The 20,601-nt window shown below is 41.0% G+C and overlaps 1 protein-coding gene across 7 annotated transcripts in view; it reads right to left on the reverse strand.

The window, feature by feature from the left end:
* rims1b (regulating synaptic membrane exocytosis 1b) overlaps window positions 1-20,601 on the reverse strand; it is a 69,234-nt gene that overhangs the window by 13,159 nt on the left and 35,474 nt on the right. For 2 of the 7 annotated variants that reach the window (XM_046401890.1, XM_046401871.1), the window contains exons 1-13: window positions 11,429-11,589; window positions 10,952-10,998; window positions 10,670-10,785; window positions 10,464-10,594; window positions 10,068-10,239; window positions 9,454-9,607; window positions 9,174-9,230; window positions 7,252-7,405; window positions 5,898-6,014; window positions 5,387-5,449; window positions 1,674-1,793; window positions 823-912; window positions 112-189 (exon numbers count right to left, since the gene is read on the reverse strand). In XM_046401890.1, the coding sequence (XP_046257846.1) occupies window positions 112-189; window positions 823-912; window positions 1,674-1,793; window positions 5,387-5,449; window positions 5,898-6,014; window positions 7,252-7,405; window positions 9,174-9,230; window positions 9,454-9,607; window positions 10,068-10,239; window positions 10,464-10,594; window positions 10,670-10,785; window positions 10,952-10,998; window positions 11,429-11,574 (1,445 nt within the window). In that variant the 5' untranslated portion in view covers window positions 11,575-11,589. Of the gene's footprint in view, window positions 1-111; window positions 190-822; window positions 913-1,673; window positions 1,794-5,386; window positions 5,450-5,897; window positions 6,015-7,251; window positions 7,406-9,173; window positions 9,231-9,453; window positions 9,608-10,067; window positions 10,240-10,463; window positions 10,595-10,669; window positions 10,786-10,951; window positions 10,999-11,428; window positions 11,590-12,113; window positions 12,214-12,675; window positions 12,787-13,090; window positions 13,132-19,444; window positions 20,347-20,601 lie in introns of those variants that run through there. The other 5 variants (XM_046401929.1, XM_046401881.1, XM_046401899.1 and 2 more) reach the window with 5 other exon arrangements.

Genomic DNA, 20,601 nt, shown 5'->3' on the forward strand with positions numbered 1-20,601 from the left:
AATGAGCTCTAGGCTGTACGACATAGACTTGAAAGGTACAAGCAGGCAAGCAGAGCTGTAGCGTGGTGTTTAAAGAGGTAGGGACAGCAGGAGGTGGCAGGTCTGGGGTACCTGTCTTCCTCAGAGGCCACATGTTCTACTAAGATCCTGGGGCTTGGGGGAGTCTTGCAGGGCAAAGAGTTGGAGCACCTAGAGGGGCGGAAGGGTGGGAGGAGGATCATCCCAAAGGTAGGAACACCAGGAGATGTTGTTAGTGAGTTAAGGGGCAGTCAAGGCTTTGAAACCTTGAATTGTCTTTTTATTTCATGGCAAACATCAGTCAAAAGATTCCCCTTGACTTTTGCACATTTTAAGCCATGTTAAAAATCCGAGTATTACAGGCACTCACTGTACAAACAAGCAAGCAAAGTGCAAAATACACTGGAACTGAACTTAGATAATGTTTTCTACTTATATATTTTAAGCAAAAGCTGGACGTTTTGGGAAACCTAATCGCTTTCTTGCTGAAAGTCAAATGAGAAAGTCAATTGCCAGGAAATGGTTTGCTCACAGAGAGGTTAAAGATATTTAAGATATTTAGATTCCAAATTCAAAAAGCTTTTCAAAGGCAGATGTTTTTTAATGAAAGTGTGCAATGGCAAATTCATTCACGTATGAAAGGGACAAATGACATGACCTGGAGTGAAGACACATAGCATCCTAAACCCAAAATGTTGGATGAATTAACCATGCAGTCAAAAAAATACTCTGTCTCTGTATTCATCTTTAAAAGAAAATCTTGTGCAAATAAAATTCACTAGATACAGATTCTTCTTTTAATACCTGTCTCTGTCAGGGGAGTGAAAGTTGGTGTCTGGTCTCAGACAAGTGGTGCTGGCACTCCTCACTCTGTCCAACGACGGCTGCAGGTCACTGCACCGCCACGACATGGCAGCAGAGGGAGAAATAATGAACAGAAAGGAAGAGTGATGGAGGCGAAATGCACAAGGACAGAGGATGCAAGCAGAGGTGTCAGGAAGAAGAGGTTGTGAATAATGTGAGGGACAAAAGGTGATGAGTAGGAGGTAGACAAAGGAAAATACAGAGAAAATGAGAGAAGGGAAAATAATGAGTTAAGGTAAAGAAAGAGGGAGCAGAGAACAGGTAGGAGGGAGACAACGAGAGAATAAAGAAGGCCATCAGACAGCGCAGTAACATGTAATGTCTTTGATACTCTATCTCCATTTATCATAGCCTGCCGTTCCTCGCGGCCAAACACTGTGAGACCACGCAGATGGAAGGTTGGTGAGTTGCCATGGGAACCAGGTCTAAGTGGGAGAGGGGACTGCTCGCAAGAGTGGATGTGTGAGGGGGTGAACGAGTGAAGAGCTCACATTTAGCCTGCACTGCATACGCTCACAGCTGAGTGTTTGTCATGTCATGCTGCTCTGTGACAACAGTCACTTTCAACAGATGGTTGGCTCCGTGCCATCGCATGACATTGCACATAATGTTTTCAGGCCAAATGCCTCACATGGATGGAAACAAGGGCTTAGGATTTTGGTGTTTGTTTAATGCTCTGCGAGTACATGCCTAAGCCTCTGCTATAGATTGTCACCCAGAAAAAGGAGAAATAAAACGCTCTGGGTGCAGCGGGGTTAAAGGAGGACAAGGTATGTGCAATGTGTTCTTACCTAACAGTGACCTCATCAGTGAACCTGAGCACACGGTGTGTAAGGATGCTACGAGGCATGGTGCTACCCCCGTCTTGTCTGTGGGGCGGCTTGCTCTTTAGGCATGCAGGGAGGGTGGAGCTGTACACCAGAGCCCCGCCCACAAAAGACCCGCATGCAAAGGAAGGCAAAGGAAAATAAAAATGACACATGCAACTGACAAAATAAGTGAAGGGGAATAAAACACAAGCATGAACATAAGCAGGCTTCTTGCCATCGTGCAGTAGCAACAGTGAAGCAACATGCACATGATCACGTTGTGGTGCAACAGAAAATATTTCACAGTTCACAGTTTATGTTGCAGCTCAGTAAAATGGGAGGTCTCTCAAAAGGTATGAGAATGGACAGGCTTGGATTAGAAATGTGCTGACCGCATGATGCTGGTAATGACTGGAAATTCCACACACAACAAAACACTAAATGAACACATGAGATGAACTGCATCCTGTCTGTGACCTCAGAGTGAGGAATTCATTATGTAAGAGTGTAGAGATAGTTCCTCTTGCCCTCCCTGTGGATTGACCCCACATACTGTATATGGGGAGATTACATGTAATGCTGATTATATAACACAATCTACAGATCTAAAGCCATCAGGGTGGCACGTGGAGAGGAGCTATGCTAGCTATGCTAGATGTATAAAATGCATAGGGGTGCTATGAAAAGGATTACAGCAGAACAGAGAAATGGAGGAAACTGCATATACAGAATGTCTGTGCCTCTGATGGTTATGTGGCCAAAAATCAGGAATTATAGTTAATATGATTTGTATTTTTGACGGTGGTTCAGAGGCAGAGAATAAGAGCAAAAGAGTCAGCCACATATCAATGCAAATAAATGCGATCTGGAACGAATAAGAATCAACATCTTATCAATACAAAGAACAGCAACAACGATTTTGCGCGTTTTATCCCATTAACTGCAACTCACATATGTTTTTATGCTGACCAATTTCCAAACCATTCAATAGTTTTTGGATCACTTTGCCATCAGTCATCATTATTGGGTACTCCAGCAACTCAGTGTTGCGTTTCCATAAAGATTAGGACTTTTTTCAAAAGACGTGTTTTAAATGTAATCGCTTAAGATTGCTAGATAGCTTCTACATTTCCCATAATGTTAGTATAGTGCTAATAGTTATACTAGTAAATGACGGGCTTGGATACAGAAGTCCCTACTTTTAAAGGTACCAACCAAACCAGTCAGTCAGACTGGTACCACTGAGTACCAGTTCACATTAAATCAATCTGTGCCACATTTTGGTACCTGAAAGCACCTGGGCAGGAGAGTATTGAGAGAGTCACATTGTGTCACCCCTGCAAATGTTGCCACAGTTTTCAAAACACAGACAACACTTGCTATAATATCTTTACCTTGAAATGCAAAGCTGGCCAGGGCAACACATTTGACCTGAGAAAACACCAGTTCAAACAGAGCTGAGGAGAGTACTGCGTTCGAAAAGCAGAAAGCCGAGTCCTGCAGCAGCCCTGGCTAATGCAAACATGCTTGGAGCCATGGAGGGGTCTAACTCTTCATGAAGAGTTAGACCCCTCCCCTTATGAACAACAAAACTTTAAGTGAGGCACTGGCATCTCTGTTTACATCTCAATGTAATTAATTAGCCAGCTGGATAAGTTTTTGTTGAACCAACAGTACATGAAATGCCTACCATTTATGGGGAAGTTTTACAGTATGGAAGCACTGTGGGAGTGACAATAACAACATAACAGACAGGTGATGTCTGTGTTTCCTCCTGTTTGTATATGGTGGACTGAAAGCTGCAGTGGCAAAATGCTGCACTCTGCTGTTTGTTATTAATGTTCCTTTAGACAGTTATTTTTATTTTTTTCATTTAGTCCAAGACTGTGTTGATATTCCATCAGTTTCCTCATTTCAGTGCAGTTATCAAGGTTGAATAAAGTGCTCAGAAAGGTTTCTCTGGTTGGTGTTACAACATACTTGATGATTTATTTCTTCAGCTAAAATGACATTTTTGTTATTGCAGAGAGTGAACTACTGAAAAAACGTACTGTTCCAGGTACCAGTATCAGCTGAAAAGGGACCCAACCTTCATAAACGCCCATGTCTTCCAAAGAGTAACCCAGGGTTTGTAATTAAATAGCTCATAGTCTCCAAGCCCAAGCCAACCTTTATGGCATTATTTGTGGTGATCTTCTCAGAGCTCAGGAGAGATTGCACTTTACAAGCTATGTAGTTGTAAATAAAGGGTTTAAGTTAAATGCTTAAATGTTTAAATGTTAAACACTAATTAGGCCACAGTTGAGGCTGACCGGAATGTCATTATTTTTGCAGGTTTTCGGTCCAAACCATTCGGGACAAAAGTGTCTATAATCCATTTTATATCCATCTATAATCCCCTACAATCCATCTTATAGTTGCTGAGACATTTAATGCAAAACCACAAACGTCAACCTCACGTTGAAGGAAGTCAGTAAGATGAATCCTCTAAAAACCATGGGGAAATGAGTAAGCATAAATATCGGTACAAAATTTCATGGAAGCCATGCCACTAGCCTGACTAGTAACCAACTGCAGCTAAAATGCAGGGGTGATTATAGATTATAGGTCACTTGATATCGCAGTCTGAGATTCAGTTAAAAAGAAATTAACGAATTTTCTTTATTTTCACATTGTCCATGTTTGCTTAGAATTTAGGTTCCAGGTTGAAATATCTGACAACATAGCTTCTCATCTGCTACCTAAAAAATATCACATGTAAAATGTCAGATATGTTTTGGAAAACGGTCAGACATAAGAAAAACTGTATGTGATCTGTAGCTGTAGTTTGGTCTGTAACATGTAAACATGTTCAAGGGACTGAATAATACAGAAGGAAAAGCAACACATAGCATTTAGTTAGCTAAAGCACCACGAGAAAGCAACTGGGCACACACTCCAGCTGAAGCAAGCACAAGCAGCACATTGGTCTGGGAGACATATGGGCAGTTATTACATTGCAAGAGCACTGGCACAACTAAACAACCCACCAACTCCACAAATGAGTCTGGGAAAGCTGCAGGCACAGGAACAGAGAGGGATATGCAATACTGTCCTTGACGCTAAGTGCTTACCTGTAAATGTCTTTATGGATACCATTTACTAACAGGGGCATTTTGGGGGGGAGTGTGTTGCTGTATCTATTTATGCCCCTGGTTGTATGAATGAAGATCATGCACATAAAGCAAGACAAGAAGAAAAGGTGAAAAAAAATCCACAATTGCTTTGAGTAAACACATGAAAAGCAAAAAAAGATATTAATCAAAAGAGCTTTGCCTCCTTTGAGGTCATAAGCAGGTCTTCTAATCCTGTCACACAGCGATCAGTGGGTCGAGTGTGTGTTTTTATGAGACAGTTGTGGTGACAGACAATAGTCAGACATGAATTTATGAGAATGCTACTAACTACTTGACCCCGATGTGACATGTGTCTTCATGCAGTTGCAGAAAAGCAGAGATGCACTCTAAGTATCCACAGTCCATTCAAGATAGTCAACACACTCAGTTTGAAATGAAAATATTAAGTGTGTTAAGATGGAGTTTGTTAAAGTATAGCGAGGATGGAAATGATGATAAAATGACATAATTTATCAAAATAAAGCTGAATAATGGTTGTCTTTTTTATTTATTGATTTAGTTTTTTCTTTTCATTTTTACCTGTTTGTGTGCAGGCACTCGGCACTCCCACCCCGGATAGACCTGTGCATCTCCAGGACCTCACTGTCATTGCCATGACGATGAGTGAACAAATGAGAAACAACCCGAGAAAGCACAACAGAAGAGGATGGCAACTCAGACAAGCAAAGTGAATTTATGAATGAGAGAAACCAGGAAATCATAATTCTGATATTTCAATTAAGTCTGCATTCAGCAGTACAGAATGATATAACAAACGTATGACTATTTTCACTCCGTTAGTAGTATTAGTAGATATTGGTTTGGAAATATGACATACACACATTGATTAACCACAAAAAAAATAATTAAATTTATAAACATATACACTGTTCTTCAACATATCTTCAAAAATCTATATTATTAATATGATTATATTTATTTGTTATTGTAAATTTTGTTTATAATATTCAGAACTTTAGTTGGCAAAAAATGCTGTCATATCCAGAGTCCACCACCAAGACGATCCCCACAGATCCCAACAAAAGGTTACCTGTCCTCAGAGTACTCGTAGTCTGATTCACCAGAGCGCTGGTGCTCCAAGTGGGAGTCATGGTAGCGCGAGGGAGAGTGGGAGTGGTGGCGGTTCTGGTGGATCTCATCCAGACTCCTGGCGAAATCAAAGATATCTAATAAATTCATGGTCCATGGTTCTTATGATTCAATATGTCCTGTCATGGTCTGTCTGAGCTGATAGAATATGATCTGATTCAGGAAAATAAAGGACAAAGCAGATGCCCTGGTGTTATTGTTTGGACTACAGATTTTCAATGTGGTAGTTCTCTGATCTTCCTCTGTAGGAAAAACGCTTTAACTCACTCATATATATTTTTTTGCTATTACCTCTTTAGCAGTGAAACTTGCTGCAGAGATATTTCACATTAAAATCATTCTGATAACTCAAAAGCTTAGCTTTAGCTTGATATACATACAGAAGGTGTTGGGTTTTATTGATGGCAGTCTAACTTCTATCATAAAAATGGAAAAGAGGAACAGTTGGAAACTGATGAATAAAAATAGCATTTCTGTTTACAAGAGAGGCTAAGAGTAACAGAAACGAGTCTGTTGTTCCTATGGAAATCGACATTATACTAAATTTACAACGTGAGCTTGTAGTACGTGAGTGTAGTACAAGGACTCAGCTCCTCTGTCAGTGCTTTTCACCCAGCCTTTATTAGTGGCTGTGTCTCTCATTCCTTGAAAAGCAGAACTGCTGAGGACACAACAAAATTCTCACAGTACCACAAAACGTCTACTTGTTTTTAATGTTTCAACTTCTGACTATAAGTATATGTATGTTAAGAGGTAAATCTAAAGATGATCATCATGATTTCTGCTCAATAGTTCTCTGACGAACAATCAAATGCAGCAGAGGCAACCTGTGTGATGTATGTGACGTAGAAAACAATAAAGCAATAATAATGCAAAAACAGTTTATATTGTGTTGTATAATTAAGTATGTATGATGACCAAAAGCTAAATATAATATTTCAGGGCGTCCATGTTAACTTTAACATATTTGGTGACCCCCAGCTGTCAGAAAAGTTAATTACAATGTCATACCAACAGCCATAAACAGAGATGTGCATTTCTTGGTGTTTCTCTAAGTGTCGTGGCCATAAAATAATGAGATTAAAAGCGTCAATAAAGACATGTAAATAAGACGCATCAATTCTTGACACATATATAATTAGACCACACGATAACCACACGGAAAATCAAAAATGTCAGCTGTTTGACTTTTGAGGTCATTTAAAGTCAGAGATGACTACATAAATCAGTAGTGCATATGTATTGACAGGCTGATGCTGGACTGCTCCACTGACACTCCACTGGGTGATGCTGACCTTTGCATGGGCACATGTGCGGGCCGTGACCGAGCCCTGCAGGAGTCCTCTCTGTGAGGAGACACTGAACGGGAACGATGCTGGACGGGCCGCTGCTGCTCCGGCACAGCCAGCGTACTGCCTCGCTCTCTCTCCCTGGAGTTACGCTCTGCACCTACACAAGCACACACACACACACATCCAGGCATTAGTTCTTTGTCCTTTGATACAGATGCTCCAGTTGTTAGCGTGGGGCTACTGACGCCATTCTCTTACAGACTGTAGAACATCACATCAGGATGTTTTACATCCAAATGACCAGCTAGCAAGGAGGATAGCTGGTCATGTGAGATAGCCTAAGTAGCTGACTGTTTCTGCAATGTCTCTGTCAAACCTGAGATCAGACTCTCTCAGGTCTTGCTGTGACCTGCACGGAGTGTCAGATTAGATGAGAGATCAGACTTTTAACCCTTGGGGATAGCTAACCACTACATCTACAAAGAAAAAGGCTATACTAAATCCAGCAATACAGATCATACAACAAAGGCATTTAAAATAGCATTTACAGAGTCCCTGTTACCTTATTAGTTTCCTTGCTAAGTGGAAAAGTGGAAGCAGTTGTGTTTTTGTGTCAGGGTTCCCAGACGTAAATGTACTGCTTTTTTTCTGCACAGTTAGGCTACTGACAGCTGGAGTCCTTCCAAGGCTTAGCTGTACATGAAACTCTTCTTACTGAAATATCAGTACAATAGATGAGCAAGTCAAGGTACAAGCCTCTGTGGACAAAAACTTCAGTTCCTAAGATGAAACTTTGTGGGAGACATCCATTTGCTAAGCTAAGATTTGGATTCTGGGTCCATTGTGGATGAATTCAGCTACCATCACATCTTGTTTTGTTCTGCAACTGTTGTCACTACAGTTCAGATTTTGCACCTGACTGGCTTCTTCTCCATAGCAACTGAAGCTCATGGGTGTTGTGGTATTTAGACTGATTTGCCATGGCAATCCAGCATAACAACTTGATTTCTTTGTAAAGTAAATAGCATAAATTAAAGTGCTAAACAGGACCTGCGTTACATCATGATATTTCTGTGTTGTGAAACATTAAAGACATCATTAAGAAAAGGACAGGGAAAAGGCAACATCTACTCCATATCTTCGCTGTGCATTAATCTGTTTAAAGATTCAGATGTATCATAGGATGTATTTATCACAGTATAGTGGCCAGAAAATGTAAAAACACACTTTCCAACAGTTTTTTAATTTCTCAGTGAGGCAACCCATGCCCATCTGACATTTGGAAATGCCAAAATAAACATCGTGAATATCTGAGCCAGGTCCACATTCATCTAACAAGAAATTAAGCCACAGCAGAAACAGTCAAACAACAAAGCTGTTGTAGATTCTATTGACCAAAATAACACAAATTCGACTTATACTGTACATGTTCAGTGTCCTTTCAGTGAAGTAAGCTACTTCAGGGCAGGACTAGAAGCATGCAGGAGAATGGCAGGAAGCTCAGTGGAATGGCAGTGAACAACTGTGGCTCTACAATCTAACATGCACTCAGTGCTTCAGTGTTTCTACAGCCCAGCAGAAGAGGAGAGACTGTTTACTGCAGCCTCTCTGAAGGAGTACACTACACTGTTACACTGCAGAATTATAAAGACTGTATACTACAACACAGCAATTCAAAATCTGCAGTCCAGTAGCAATATGATGAATTGCAAAAGTCTTTGGAGTGTGGCCCTTTGCTGATGCAGCAAAGATTAATTGCTTTAATTTGGGTGCAATTTGTTCTAAAAAATACAGTGAAGCTAAAAGGAGTGTGGAAGGTTTGGGAGAAGCAGGAGGGAGGATGCAAAGAGGACACTCTCTCACCCAGTGCTGGACTCCTACAGGCTAATACAAGGAAGGGTTCAGTAACCATGCCCCCCACCCACCTTTAGTCACTACCATCAAACCATCATCAAACTCTGTATCAATGATGCGATGAGATCCTGCACACATACACATACATACACATACACACACATGACAGGGTAAGGTTGAGAGGTTCTGTTGTCTGTCTCCCACACTGAGAGACACAAAAGAGAAAGCAAAGGTTAGCAACTACACACTCACACACACTTGTAGGGATTAAAACACACAGACACACACACACGCACACATATATTTGTATACACATAGCCTGTAAAAAATAGCAGACAGATCCACACATACTCTGTAGTTTCTTGCTAGGGCTGTCTCCATGGACGTGTCTCCGTGGGAGGTACGGGGAGGGCTGGGGCAGAGGTATAGAGGACACGTCATGCGTCTGAAGTTTATACCAATGAGGAATGTCATCCAGCAGAGCTGTCTCCAACTCTATCAGGATCTGAGAGAGGACAGGGTGGAAGAGGCAGATGAGTGAGCAAAAGAGAAGCAGTCTCCGTAAACATTAATGCTGTCTTTCTCATCTGAGCTATAACATTAGTGAGCTTAGCTTAGTTAGCTAAGCTTTAATTTGAGTAGATGCAAGCTTCCTTCTGCGCTGTGATATGGTATAGTTTGGTAGAAAGACAATAGTTCCTCTATGAAACTGCCCACAGCAAGACCTATGGATTATCTTGGGTAACCAGGACTTGATTCAAATGCACTTTAAGCACCACAAGTGAAGCACAATCTACTTCCATTGTAGTCAAGAGAGTACAGACATCTTTACCACCAAGAGGAAAAATATATATTTTTGATTTTGGGGTGAATTGTCCCTTTAACAAAATACAAATAATTTTGCAACAAAATATCTATCTGCATATTAGAGTATAAACAGTAGAGGGACATCATGTGTCTCCCACCTCTCCCAGGAATTCACTCTCCTCCTCCTGGACTCTGGGTTGGTCCCACACTGTGATCTCCAACATGCGTTCTCTGAAGTCCCGTCGGTGAACATGGGAATATATGAAAGTCTGGTTCCACTTGGGCTCAGCGCTCTTCTTCACCGTTTTAGTTCGCCGTTTACTCTTGTCACTGGAACAAATGCGTGAACACTCAGATTTAGATAACAAGGAGAAACATGTTTCTGAACATGACCTCAAAGGACAGAATTCCACGAAAATGACAAGGGTGGACAAGCAAACTAAATTTAAGCAGACTGATATTCCTTAGATTAGATTCCTTATGGTTGTGATCATCCTTTATGTGTGTGTGAGATGGACCTGCAAAACCAAAGAAAATTAATACAATAATGTTACCTCCTATCAGGCAGGAAGTACATCTTGACATAGGGGTTCCGAGGTCGTCCGTCTGGTCGGGGTGGTAGGTCTATGGCTTGAAGGACGTTGACGATCAGCTGATGACCCACTTTGTCGTACCACAGTTTCACCTGTACAAATGTGTGAAGATAGTCAGGCTCTATTCATATGTTCATTCACATGTCCCTCCTCTTTCAGATACTCACAGAGAGCTGTCCGGGCAGTACCAGCGGAAGGTCTCGGAGAGCCCCGGGGCTGGTAGGAGACATCACTGATATAGAGGGACGGTCCATCTTCTGTGACTCAAAGGAACTGGAGCCTGCTGTTTGAGATGACAACAAATTTTGTTATAAGCAACTTCAAAATATAAAATTAGAGAACATACACGTGTGTAAAGAGTGTGTTTCTCTCCAGAAGCTACTTCCATAAGTGGCAAACAATGGTAATGACATATATCAAGCAATAAAGCTGCTCATTTAAATACTTACTAGATTCTAGAGGAGGGTGGGATGACTCTGGGATTCTTGGGATGTCTCTGTAAAAAGTAAAGAGGGAGAGTCAGCGAACTCTTCAACTTCTACAAATACAGAGAATATACATCTACTCACAATGTAAAAAATAGTAAGGATTTTGGTGTACATTCATCTTTAAAAAATGAATGAGCAAAAAAACTGGCATTGACATATTAAACATGGTGGGTTTTAGAGGAGAAAAGAGGTTTTTTCTCTTAGATCTCAAGATTTCAGGGAAGGCATGAGGGGAAGGGGCTACACGCCTTAAATGAGCACTACTTACTGATATGCTCTATACACTTTTCTCAAGAAGTTTTTGGACATAATTCGATGGATAGAGCTTTTAGATAAAAGAAGGAGACATATCACATAAGTGTTTGTCAGAAAAAAACTCATGCTATCACCCAAATACTTCAATGATAACTAATAACATGATAATAACATTAATCTTACCCAATAGGTCTTGAAACGACTATTTCCACTTGAGGTTCAGCCTTGGACTCAAGGATAATGTTGTATACTTCCTTCTTAGTCGCTCCCGGCAATGACTTCCCATTCCACTGCAGCACTTCGTCACCTGCGAACAAGATCGCCAACATGCATATAAATAAAACTGCTCTGCCTTTTTCAACAAGACCGACAAGTGTTTACCATCAGCTAAGAGCAATTCAAGCCCTCTCACTTTGATAACTTTTAACAGCTAACAAACTAGGCTAAATAGTTTTGCTCGGAAAGTGGAAGCTAATTAGCCTAACTTGCTAACACTGCTCTCATCGCTTTCTGAGTCATCTTCACCTCCTACACATATACAAAGAAGGGGTGCCTAGCTAACGTTAGCTGTCTGTCTTTCACCTATTTGTGATGAGACTGTAAACGACTACTATACATGTATACTGTACATATATAAATATACTATACATATAACTATACATAAGTACATAAATATATACACATGTATCTATATCTATATATGGATATAGATATAGATAGATAGATACACTGACCTCTTTACAAAAACAATTTTAACTACAGTTTGACTTTTTATATTCTCAATCAAGCCATGATCAACCATGTATAGATAAAAGTACAGTAGATCCTGCATAGGAACTATATGTTCAAACGTTCAAAAGCTCTGCACCTGCTCGTAGGTGTCCCACGACATCTGCCAGACTGCCTTTCTTGACTTTGGTGATAAAGGCCCCAAGTCTCCCCGTCTCTGTCATCTTCCCTCCTACCACCTGCACACACACAAAAAAACAGAGCTTTACGCTGCCATTTCTCAGCAGGCATTATTCTGCATACTTGTGTCATGGAAGACTTCTACACCTTTCAATGCCTGTTACTCATTACAGCAGTGGTTCTCGAAGTGGAGTCCTTGAGGGGGTTCATGGGGTCAACAGCAAATAGGGAAATTATTTATTTTCACTATAATTCCATCCAATAGTGACACAGTGGCAGAATATATGATTGCTTGGACATGGATTTCATACGCTTCTTGTAATAACAGCAAAATTCTTATCAGATGGGGGCCCTGGGACAAGAACAAATGGGGCTCCACGGCATTACACCACAGTTTTCACAAGAATTACAAAACTGCTGTATTTCCACTTTGATTCTAGCACTCAGCTGAAAGAAACACAAATAAAATATTTACAAGCCAGGTGTAATCCAGAACTGAATGGGAGTGATTCCCTGCTTACTTTTAGACCAAGGAGGGAGCCAGCCTCACGGGGCATGGCCGACCTCTTGCTTAGCGTGATGCGTCCTATGAGGTGGTCACCCTCTTTGGATGGCTGCCATGTAACTGGATGCTGCAGGAAAAGTTATGAAGGATTATGAGGCATTGTAAAATAAAGTGTAGGGAAGGAGAGGAAGAAGGAAACAAACCGTGAGAAAAGGAGAAAGAGATATTGGTAAGGAGGGTAAGGTAATGTTACAGAGTGGGATTTGATAGATAGTTCATAATGTAATTGCATGTAAACATTAATGTTTTAGTTCTATTTGTATAAGTTCACTTTTTGACTTTATGAGTGTCTGTTTGCATGTGACTATATGGATGTGTATGTGAGGAAATACATTGACACTTTGACTCGGTCATGTTTTGCTGAAACTTACATGCCACACTGTAGGATCTAGAGAATGACAGTCCCAGTCACCTGCAAAAGGGAAAGAGAGGGAAATAAGTAACATAACCTCTATCACTACCCAGGAGAAACGAAAATAGCATCTTTCAGGGCCTTGGCAGGGCTCCATCGGTACATACTGCACCAAATTGCCAAATTCCACAAACATAAAGTTAAATTGACGGGCATTCCTTATACCTCTTTAAAATTATATGTTCTTTTAGAAATTGCATGTTAAACTGAGTGAAAAACAACCACAAAGACATAAAAGTTATAATATAATAATGGCACTAAGAAAACCCAACAAACTGTAATTACAGAAGCACAGCTAACAAAAGCTAAGTTCATTGACAATCACACTGGTTCACTTATGCTCCAAGTTGTCCTGTCCAAAACTCCTGCCAGAGCCTGGCCAGAGACAAAGACACCAGTGACTGTGCAAATATCCCAGCTCTCATTAATACTGACAGATGGTCAGCTCAAGCAGAAGAACTAAGTGGCCCAGCATCACACCAGGGCAGCCTGAGAGATTCATGGCCACTCTTCCACCACAGGAATAAAACAAAAGCAAGATGACATCAGATGAGGCTTTAAAAGACTTTGAGGAACCTCACTTTCAAGGTAAATGAAATGTTTGAGCCTGGCACAGGCTGGGATGAAAGAAGAAGATGATGGGATAGGGTGTTTACATTTTATGGAAAAAAATATATAATTTTAAGAGATATTCAGTGGTAGTCAAATGGAAAATTACTACTCTCATTGGTTAACCAAGAAGAGCATGGGTGATGGAGATCAGAAAATCTGAAAAAGGTCTGAGTCCACATGACTGCAATGCTACTAATCTGAGATCTCAAAGTCCACTGAGAATGCCTGAGAAAATTAATGCTGACTCTACAGTTTGAACCGCTGAGTAGGGGATTTCACCGAACATGCAGGGCAGATTACAAAATCTGTGCTGCTCTTCTAACTGATGCTACATCAGAGCATCAGCTTTTTGCAGGTATTAAGGTAGTATTGTTCTTGACAAACAGTGTATGCTTGTGTGTGTGTTTGTGTGTGTGTGCGTGTTTCACAGAGCCTGTGCTTCTCTTCTGCTCGTCTCCTATTTCACCAGTTGCTAGCAAGCAACCACCAGCTCTCTAACATCATTTAAAAAAAAAACAAAACAAAAAACGGTCACATTATCCTGATCTGGATCCATCAGCCTGTTTACTCTCTGACATGATCTCCACATAAATAACAGCATGTGCTACTTTGTGTAAATTTTTTGTACCTCTTCAGCGTCATTTAACACATTTTTCAAATCCTGCTGCATTTATTTCAACCTAACCTTGTTTGTTACAATTTCCCCAGAATTGCTCACCTCACCTTAAACCAGATGCATTAATCATGCTAGCTAACTATGCTGATGCAAATATCACAATCAAAAGTATGTGCAAGGATCTGTAGCATTGTCAAATGGCCTGTGGGATGTGGACTTAGGCCAACTAAGTGTTCAGGGACACAGGGAATTTCTAGTTTTAGTATTTGTCACCAAGGGATATTGTAGCCTCTCTGCTCTGCCATTCTCTTATTCTTTGTTGCAGTACGTTTTCCAGCGTGTAGTATATTTGACAGCGATGAAGTGAAGATGCTGAAGGAGATCTCCGCTGACACCGTCTTGCTTGTATAAAAAGTTTATTACATGAAGCTCAGCATCAAATGAAGCACGTGCATGTGAGAGGATCCCAGCCAATATGGATCACCCCACCGAAACGTCCCCAGTCATATGCTTATATAGGGTACCTGTTTACAAGAAAATAGAAGTTTACTTCTGGAACTCATCTCAAGGAAATTCAGTCGAATGCAACTGGACTTAGTTATTTGTGTTTGAAGGCGTTTCACCTCTCATCCAAGAGGCTTCATCAGTTCATGCTTGCTTGACTAGGCTGGGACTAATCCGATGACCTCAGTTTTCCAAGAATCCAAGAGAGGGGGAGAAAAGACCCTCCCCTCATTCTATTTAATGGATACCTCTGTAGAGCTGGGGACCCCTACCAAAACACGAACCATAATGAACTGTAGACGCTACAAACGCATCACAATGGTTGTCACCACAGAAAAAGTGTATGGTTGAAGAAGATACGGTAGCAACAAACAGGAAGTAAAAGGGTTTTTTTTTTTAATCATACTTTTTCAAAGGATTTATGGAGTAGCCTACACGTTACTGCAAACACTAAATGCTCACAACAAGAGCTGGCAGATCCTGGCCTGTACACAAACCGGTAGGTTGACAACCCCGAATCAGGTCCTATTCATAAGACAGATGGATCGAACTCAGTGACTTTGGCTAGTTTACTGATATGACATGCGGTAGATCACATAATATTTCACATGCATTCACAATCCAAGTGATTGTGAATGCATGTGAAATAGCAGTTTAGTCATTTGGCCTTACAGTGTTTTGTTAATTATTTCTATAATTGAAGATAGGCTGTTTAAATAAGACTGCTGTTTTCATTAGTGTTGCAATGTAGCTTCCAGCCATCAGTTGAAGCATAGTTATATTTATTATATCTGTTGCTGACAATAGAACCAATCACATAGCAGTTTTTTGCATACTAAATAGAGCTTATGTGTTGTGGCACTGAAAATGACAACAAGCATAGCACGGCTTGTCATGTTTTTTGTTACATTGCACCCACATAATATATTTTTCTCTATCTAAAATGCCACTAAGAACATTTGTTACTGTTTAGTGAGATTGTAATATTTTTTTTTTTTTTCCTTAATACCTAAACTGCCATGTTCCAGATATCCATATCATGTATGATGCAGCTGGATCATGGTCACTTTGAGCACCAATCCAATAGAGACTGACAGCAGAAAAAGAAAGTCTAAATCATCCATTTATTAAAATGCTAAAAATTAGAACTTGGCATCAGCAATGTCTTCCTTTCCATGTTTGCACTGACAGTATACACTGAGGGAGAAACAACAAACTCTCCATTAATTCACTGGGCAATTAAGATGTAACTGTTTAAGAGAGCAGTGACTCATTTTTCTCAGTTGTAAAAGAAAATCTCCACATCATCATTAATGTTCTCTGCACGAACAGCACGTTTAGTGCAACAACTTCAACGAGGACAACAAGTTCATATTCATGTCCATTCTCTGGAGACTTACATGGTCATGGTAAATGTAGACATACTGTATGTCTCTCTCGCTCTCTCTCTCTCTCTCACACACACACACAAACACACACACACACACACAGCATACAGGGACACAGTGTCATCCATTTCTACTTCCTCAGTATCCATTATCACCTTGGTGTTCTTTACACCAAAGAAGTAACCCAATTACATTAAGTCAGTACCCGTTTTCATTTTACCTCAGACACCGAGTCACAGCTGCTGTGTCATTAAAGCCTCAGTCTGGGAAATACACTGGCATATCCAGAGGGATGCACTTTACTGGGCAAAAAGATAAACCACAATGTAAACACTGTTTATAATAATCCTGCTTAGAGAATTCTTGGAACAGATAATCAAGTTTTTCTGCATGAAAATTACATAACAAATTCCTCTTATATACAGTCTTTTGTGATGAATGTTACAAAAAAAATTAGGGCTTGCAATCCAAGTCATGTGCACATGTTGCATCAATGCCAGCTGACATTGGGCTAGAGATAGAGGTACGCCCTGCACAGGTTGCCAGTTCATCACAGAGCTGACACACAAAGAGAAACAATCATTCACACTCACATTCACACCTACAGTCAACAGTTTACCTATCCTGCAAGTCTTTGGAGTGTGGGAGGAAGTCCCACCCCAACCAGCAGTTACCTTAAAAAGAGAGTGTAGAAGGATGAAGTGTAAAAGAAAAAAAAAGGTTTCAGGTATTATATTATATGACATGAAAAAATGAAATCAGAGAGTCATTTTTTTCCAACCTAATTTTAAATAATCATTCAAATCCCAGGATTTTATTTCAAGTAATTAGTTCGGTCATCACTACCCTTCCCTGTGTTTTTATTGTCCCATCTGAGGAGCTGTGCAATAAATTTCAGTCCCACATTAGCCAGAAAATCACTAACATCAGAAATGATTTTACTTAGCCACAGGGATACACACTGCTGTTTTAGTCATTTTAAGAAAATCCCACTACACTCAAAGTCAACCACGTGCATTCTTGATGTTATTCCCACTAAATTTCTCAAAGAGGTTTTTAATGCTATCAGTCCCATTATTTTACTTAATATAAACAATTCCTGAAAATGATATCTTTCTCTCTGTTTTAAAACATGCTATCGTGCAGCCTCTTTTAACCTTAATCCATCTGTTTTTAGTAATTTTAGACCAATTTCACTGGCTGCCAGTCTGTTTTAGAATTGATTTTAAAATTTTACTGATGACTTTAAAAGAACGTCTGGGTCTGGCTCCAGGTTATATAAAAGAGTTGCCTGAAGCCTGAGATCCTGAGATCCTCGAGTGGGGACCGTCTAGTCATTCCAAGGTCGAAGTTAAAAACTAAAGGTGACCAGGCTATTGCTGTCAGGGCTCCTTGGCTTTGGAACGACCTTCCAGAGGACTATATATACATATAGATAGATATATTATCTTAAACCTTCACCGTTGGTCTATTTATATTTTATTTATTGCCCTATATTCAGTGTACAACTTATTTTGTTTTTAATGACTGTTAAGCACATTGGAAACCTGGTTTTTGAAAGGTGCTATATAAATAAAGTTATTATTATTAATATTATTATTGTGAAGCAGCTATAATCAATGCTTCTACTACAACAATGTATGAAGGTCAATACGAAAACAATGCGAAAGAGGTTACTAATAGAAATGAACCTACAAAGAACCATCACCTGACTTTACATTTAGAGCTACTGTTGGCTAGCTAGTGCTATTAGAATATTAGGAGTTGACACTGGTGATGCTAATTCTCCAGTCCAGTGTGGTTTTTACCTGTGAAGGACGTTAATTGCAGACACATCACACAACATCATTTACCAAATGTCATAAACCCTCAGTACCACCAGTCCACTTAATAAGGCAATCAGCTGACAGTGACCTCAACGTATCAACACCTGGTGTTACCATCTCACTTAACGTAATGTATCTGTGTAGGGAAATATACTGCACATTATGCAGTAAAACATGCCCACAGATGAGAGTAAAAGGAGACATCCTGTTTTGAGGCCCAGTGAGCTAAAGAGTGTTTAAAACAGCTAATAATCTCAATCCACACCATCTACCCATTACCAGTCACTGAGTTATAGTAATCTGGATTAAAACATCTGGAATAGGCCCCTTCTGTGACCAGTGAGAGAGATAAGCTGATAGAGCACAGCTAACTCTACCCAATGCCTCTTGAACTTCGACGCTCTCCCCATGGCTTATAGCACAGCCTAGCATCACTCCCGTAACGGCAGTGAGCTGCCAGATACATTGGTACCAAGAAGCCAGTTGTAACCATGCAGCAAGAAATCACAACCAGGCTTGATTTCAGCCGGTCGCCCATGGTTGGCTGGTGCAGCTGGCTGTTTGCGTAGCATGCGAGCCACTGGCCTAATTCCACAAATCTGCTGCCCTAAATCACAGGGACTCTCCAAATAAATGAGAGCTGTCCTGAGAGCAGCAGGGTTTAGCCACAGCACAGAGGTGTAGATGACACACAGGGGTAGTAATGCACTGTGTGCTGGGATGACGGCTCATTCAGTCACTTATCATACAGTTTTACAGTCTGAAATTAGGATGTGAGTAATCTTACATACCGAAATATCTATTTATTTTATTTTATTTTATTTTTTTTATTTTACATACTAGGGCCAAGAAGTGTGGGTAGAGGAAAGATGTTACGATGGAGAGGAGCTTTGTTATGGCATTCTAATTTTGCTTAGCTATTTTAGGGTCACTGAATCAACAACCGTCTTTCATCTGAAAAACAATTCTTTGCGCCAGGGTGGTTTGTCCAATCATTCAGTCAGGATCTTTCCATCTCTCAGAGTATTAGCTGCAGGTCATTAGCCATCAAACCTTTAACGGCAGTGATTCTGATCCCACCCACACTACAGTACAGAGTCAAACAGGCAAAGTCTGAAAGTGCTCCTAATGAATAATGAGAATATAACAAATGCAGAGATCAAATGTATGATCATGATTCAGGTAGACAGAATGAGGATCACGTGCAGATTATGGCATTTGACCTAGGTGACAACAAGTTTTGGTTGAGACTATCAGAATCAGAATCTTACCCGAATTAATGGAAAGGAGCAACAGCAAACAGTGCAAGGTATGCAAGTTTGGATATATTTAGTTAGTAAGCTAGTGGACACATCTGTCTGACTGACCTTTCTCGCTGACGCTTTCCATGTCCACGTCCTCACAGCTGGTGTACTCGGGCGTGGAGCCGCCCTCCTCCTCTGAGCTGCTGATGGACATCTGCCTCTTGTTGACTCCGCGCTTGCTCTTGTATGACCGTGATGGGGGCGGCCGCAAAGACTCCGACTGGTCCGAGCTCTGAGAGTCCTTCCTCAGCAGGTTATCTCCACCTTTGTTTCTTGGTGTCCGTGTTGTACCAGGCTCTATGCGGCCTTTGTTCGGGCCCCAGTCTGGAGGCACCGGTCCTCCAGGCTGGGGTCCTGATCTTGCTCCACCTCCAGGAGGTGGAGCTCCCCCTCCAACCCCCACGGTCCTATCCACAGAGTAGGCTCGGTGGTTCTCCAAGATGGCCTTGCAGTCTCCCTCCCCACTTCCACCCCTCCTAGCCAGACGGTTTTCAGGCACCTCCCCTGCGCTGCCTCCACCTCCTCCTTCACCAGGCCCCAATCCGACCTCATTGATTGCCAGATCACTATGTCGTCGTTCATGGCGGACCTTGGACACCTTAGCATGCATGCGCATCTCCTGCTCCTCCTTTTGTGGTTTCACTGGGTATCGTGCCAGGTTGGGATCACTACGGTAACGATTCTGGAACTCCTCCTCACGGCGCTGCCGCTCCCTTTGCTCCTCATCCTCTGGGCGTCTCCGGTGTGTTTCTGAACCACCCAAGTTCCCCTGCCCATCCTCATAGTCCTGAGAATGGATTTTCTCCAGCCTCCGTCCATCTCCTAACCGTCTCTCTCCCCTTTCCCCAGGCACAACTCGCTCATCCAGGGATGACTGAGATGGCAGCTTCCCAGCAGGTCTCCGGCCACTGCCACGCCCCATACCTCCTTTACCATTTTGTTCATGGAGGGAAACTGGCCTTTTCCTATATGAGAAGAGGATTCAGTATCCCAATGTATCATTAAGTCTACTGACACAGATATATATATATATATTTATGTGCATCCTTTTTGTTACGACACGCAAAAAAATGCTGATTACTTTTGTACAGAAATATCCTGTGTTAAAGACATTCATTTCTAAATTTAGAAAATATTGATGACTTTTATATTAACAAATTAAAATCAGCAGGACACATGAATTCTTACCTAACTCACCCACGGAATGGAAACAAAGGGAT

This window comes from Scatophagus argus, chromosome 2 (assembly GCF_020382885.2).
Source record: "Scatophagus argus isolate fScaArg1 chromosome 2, fScaArg1.pri, whole genome shotgun sequence".
In the NCBI taxonomy this organism is placed as follows: domain Eukaryota; kingdom Metazoa; phylum Chordata; class Actinopteri; family Scatophagidae; genus Scatophagus; species Scatophagus argus.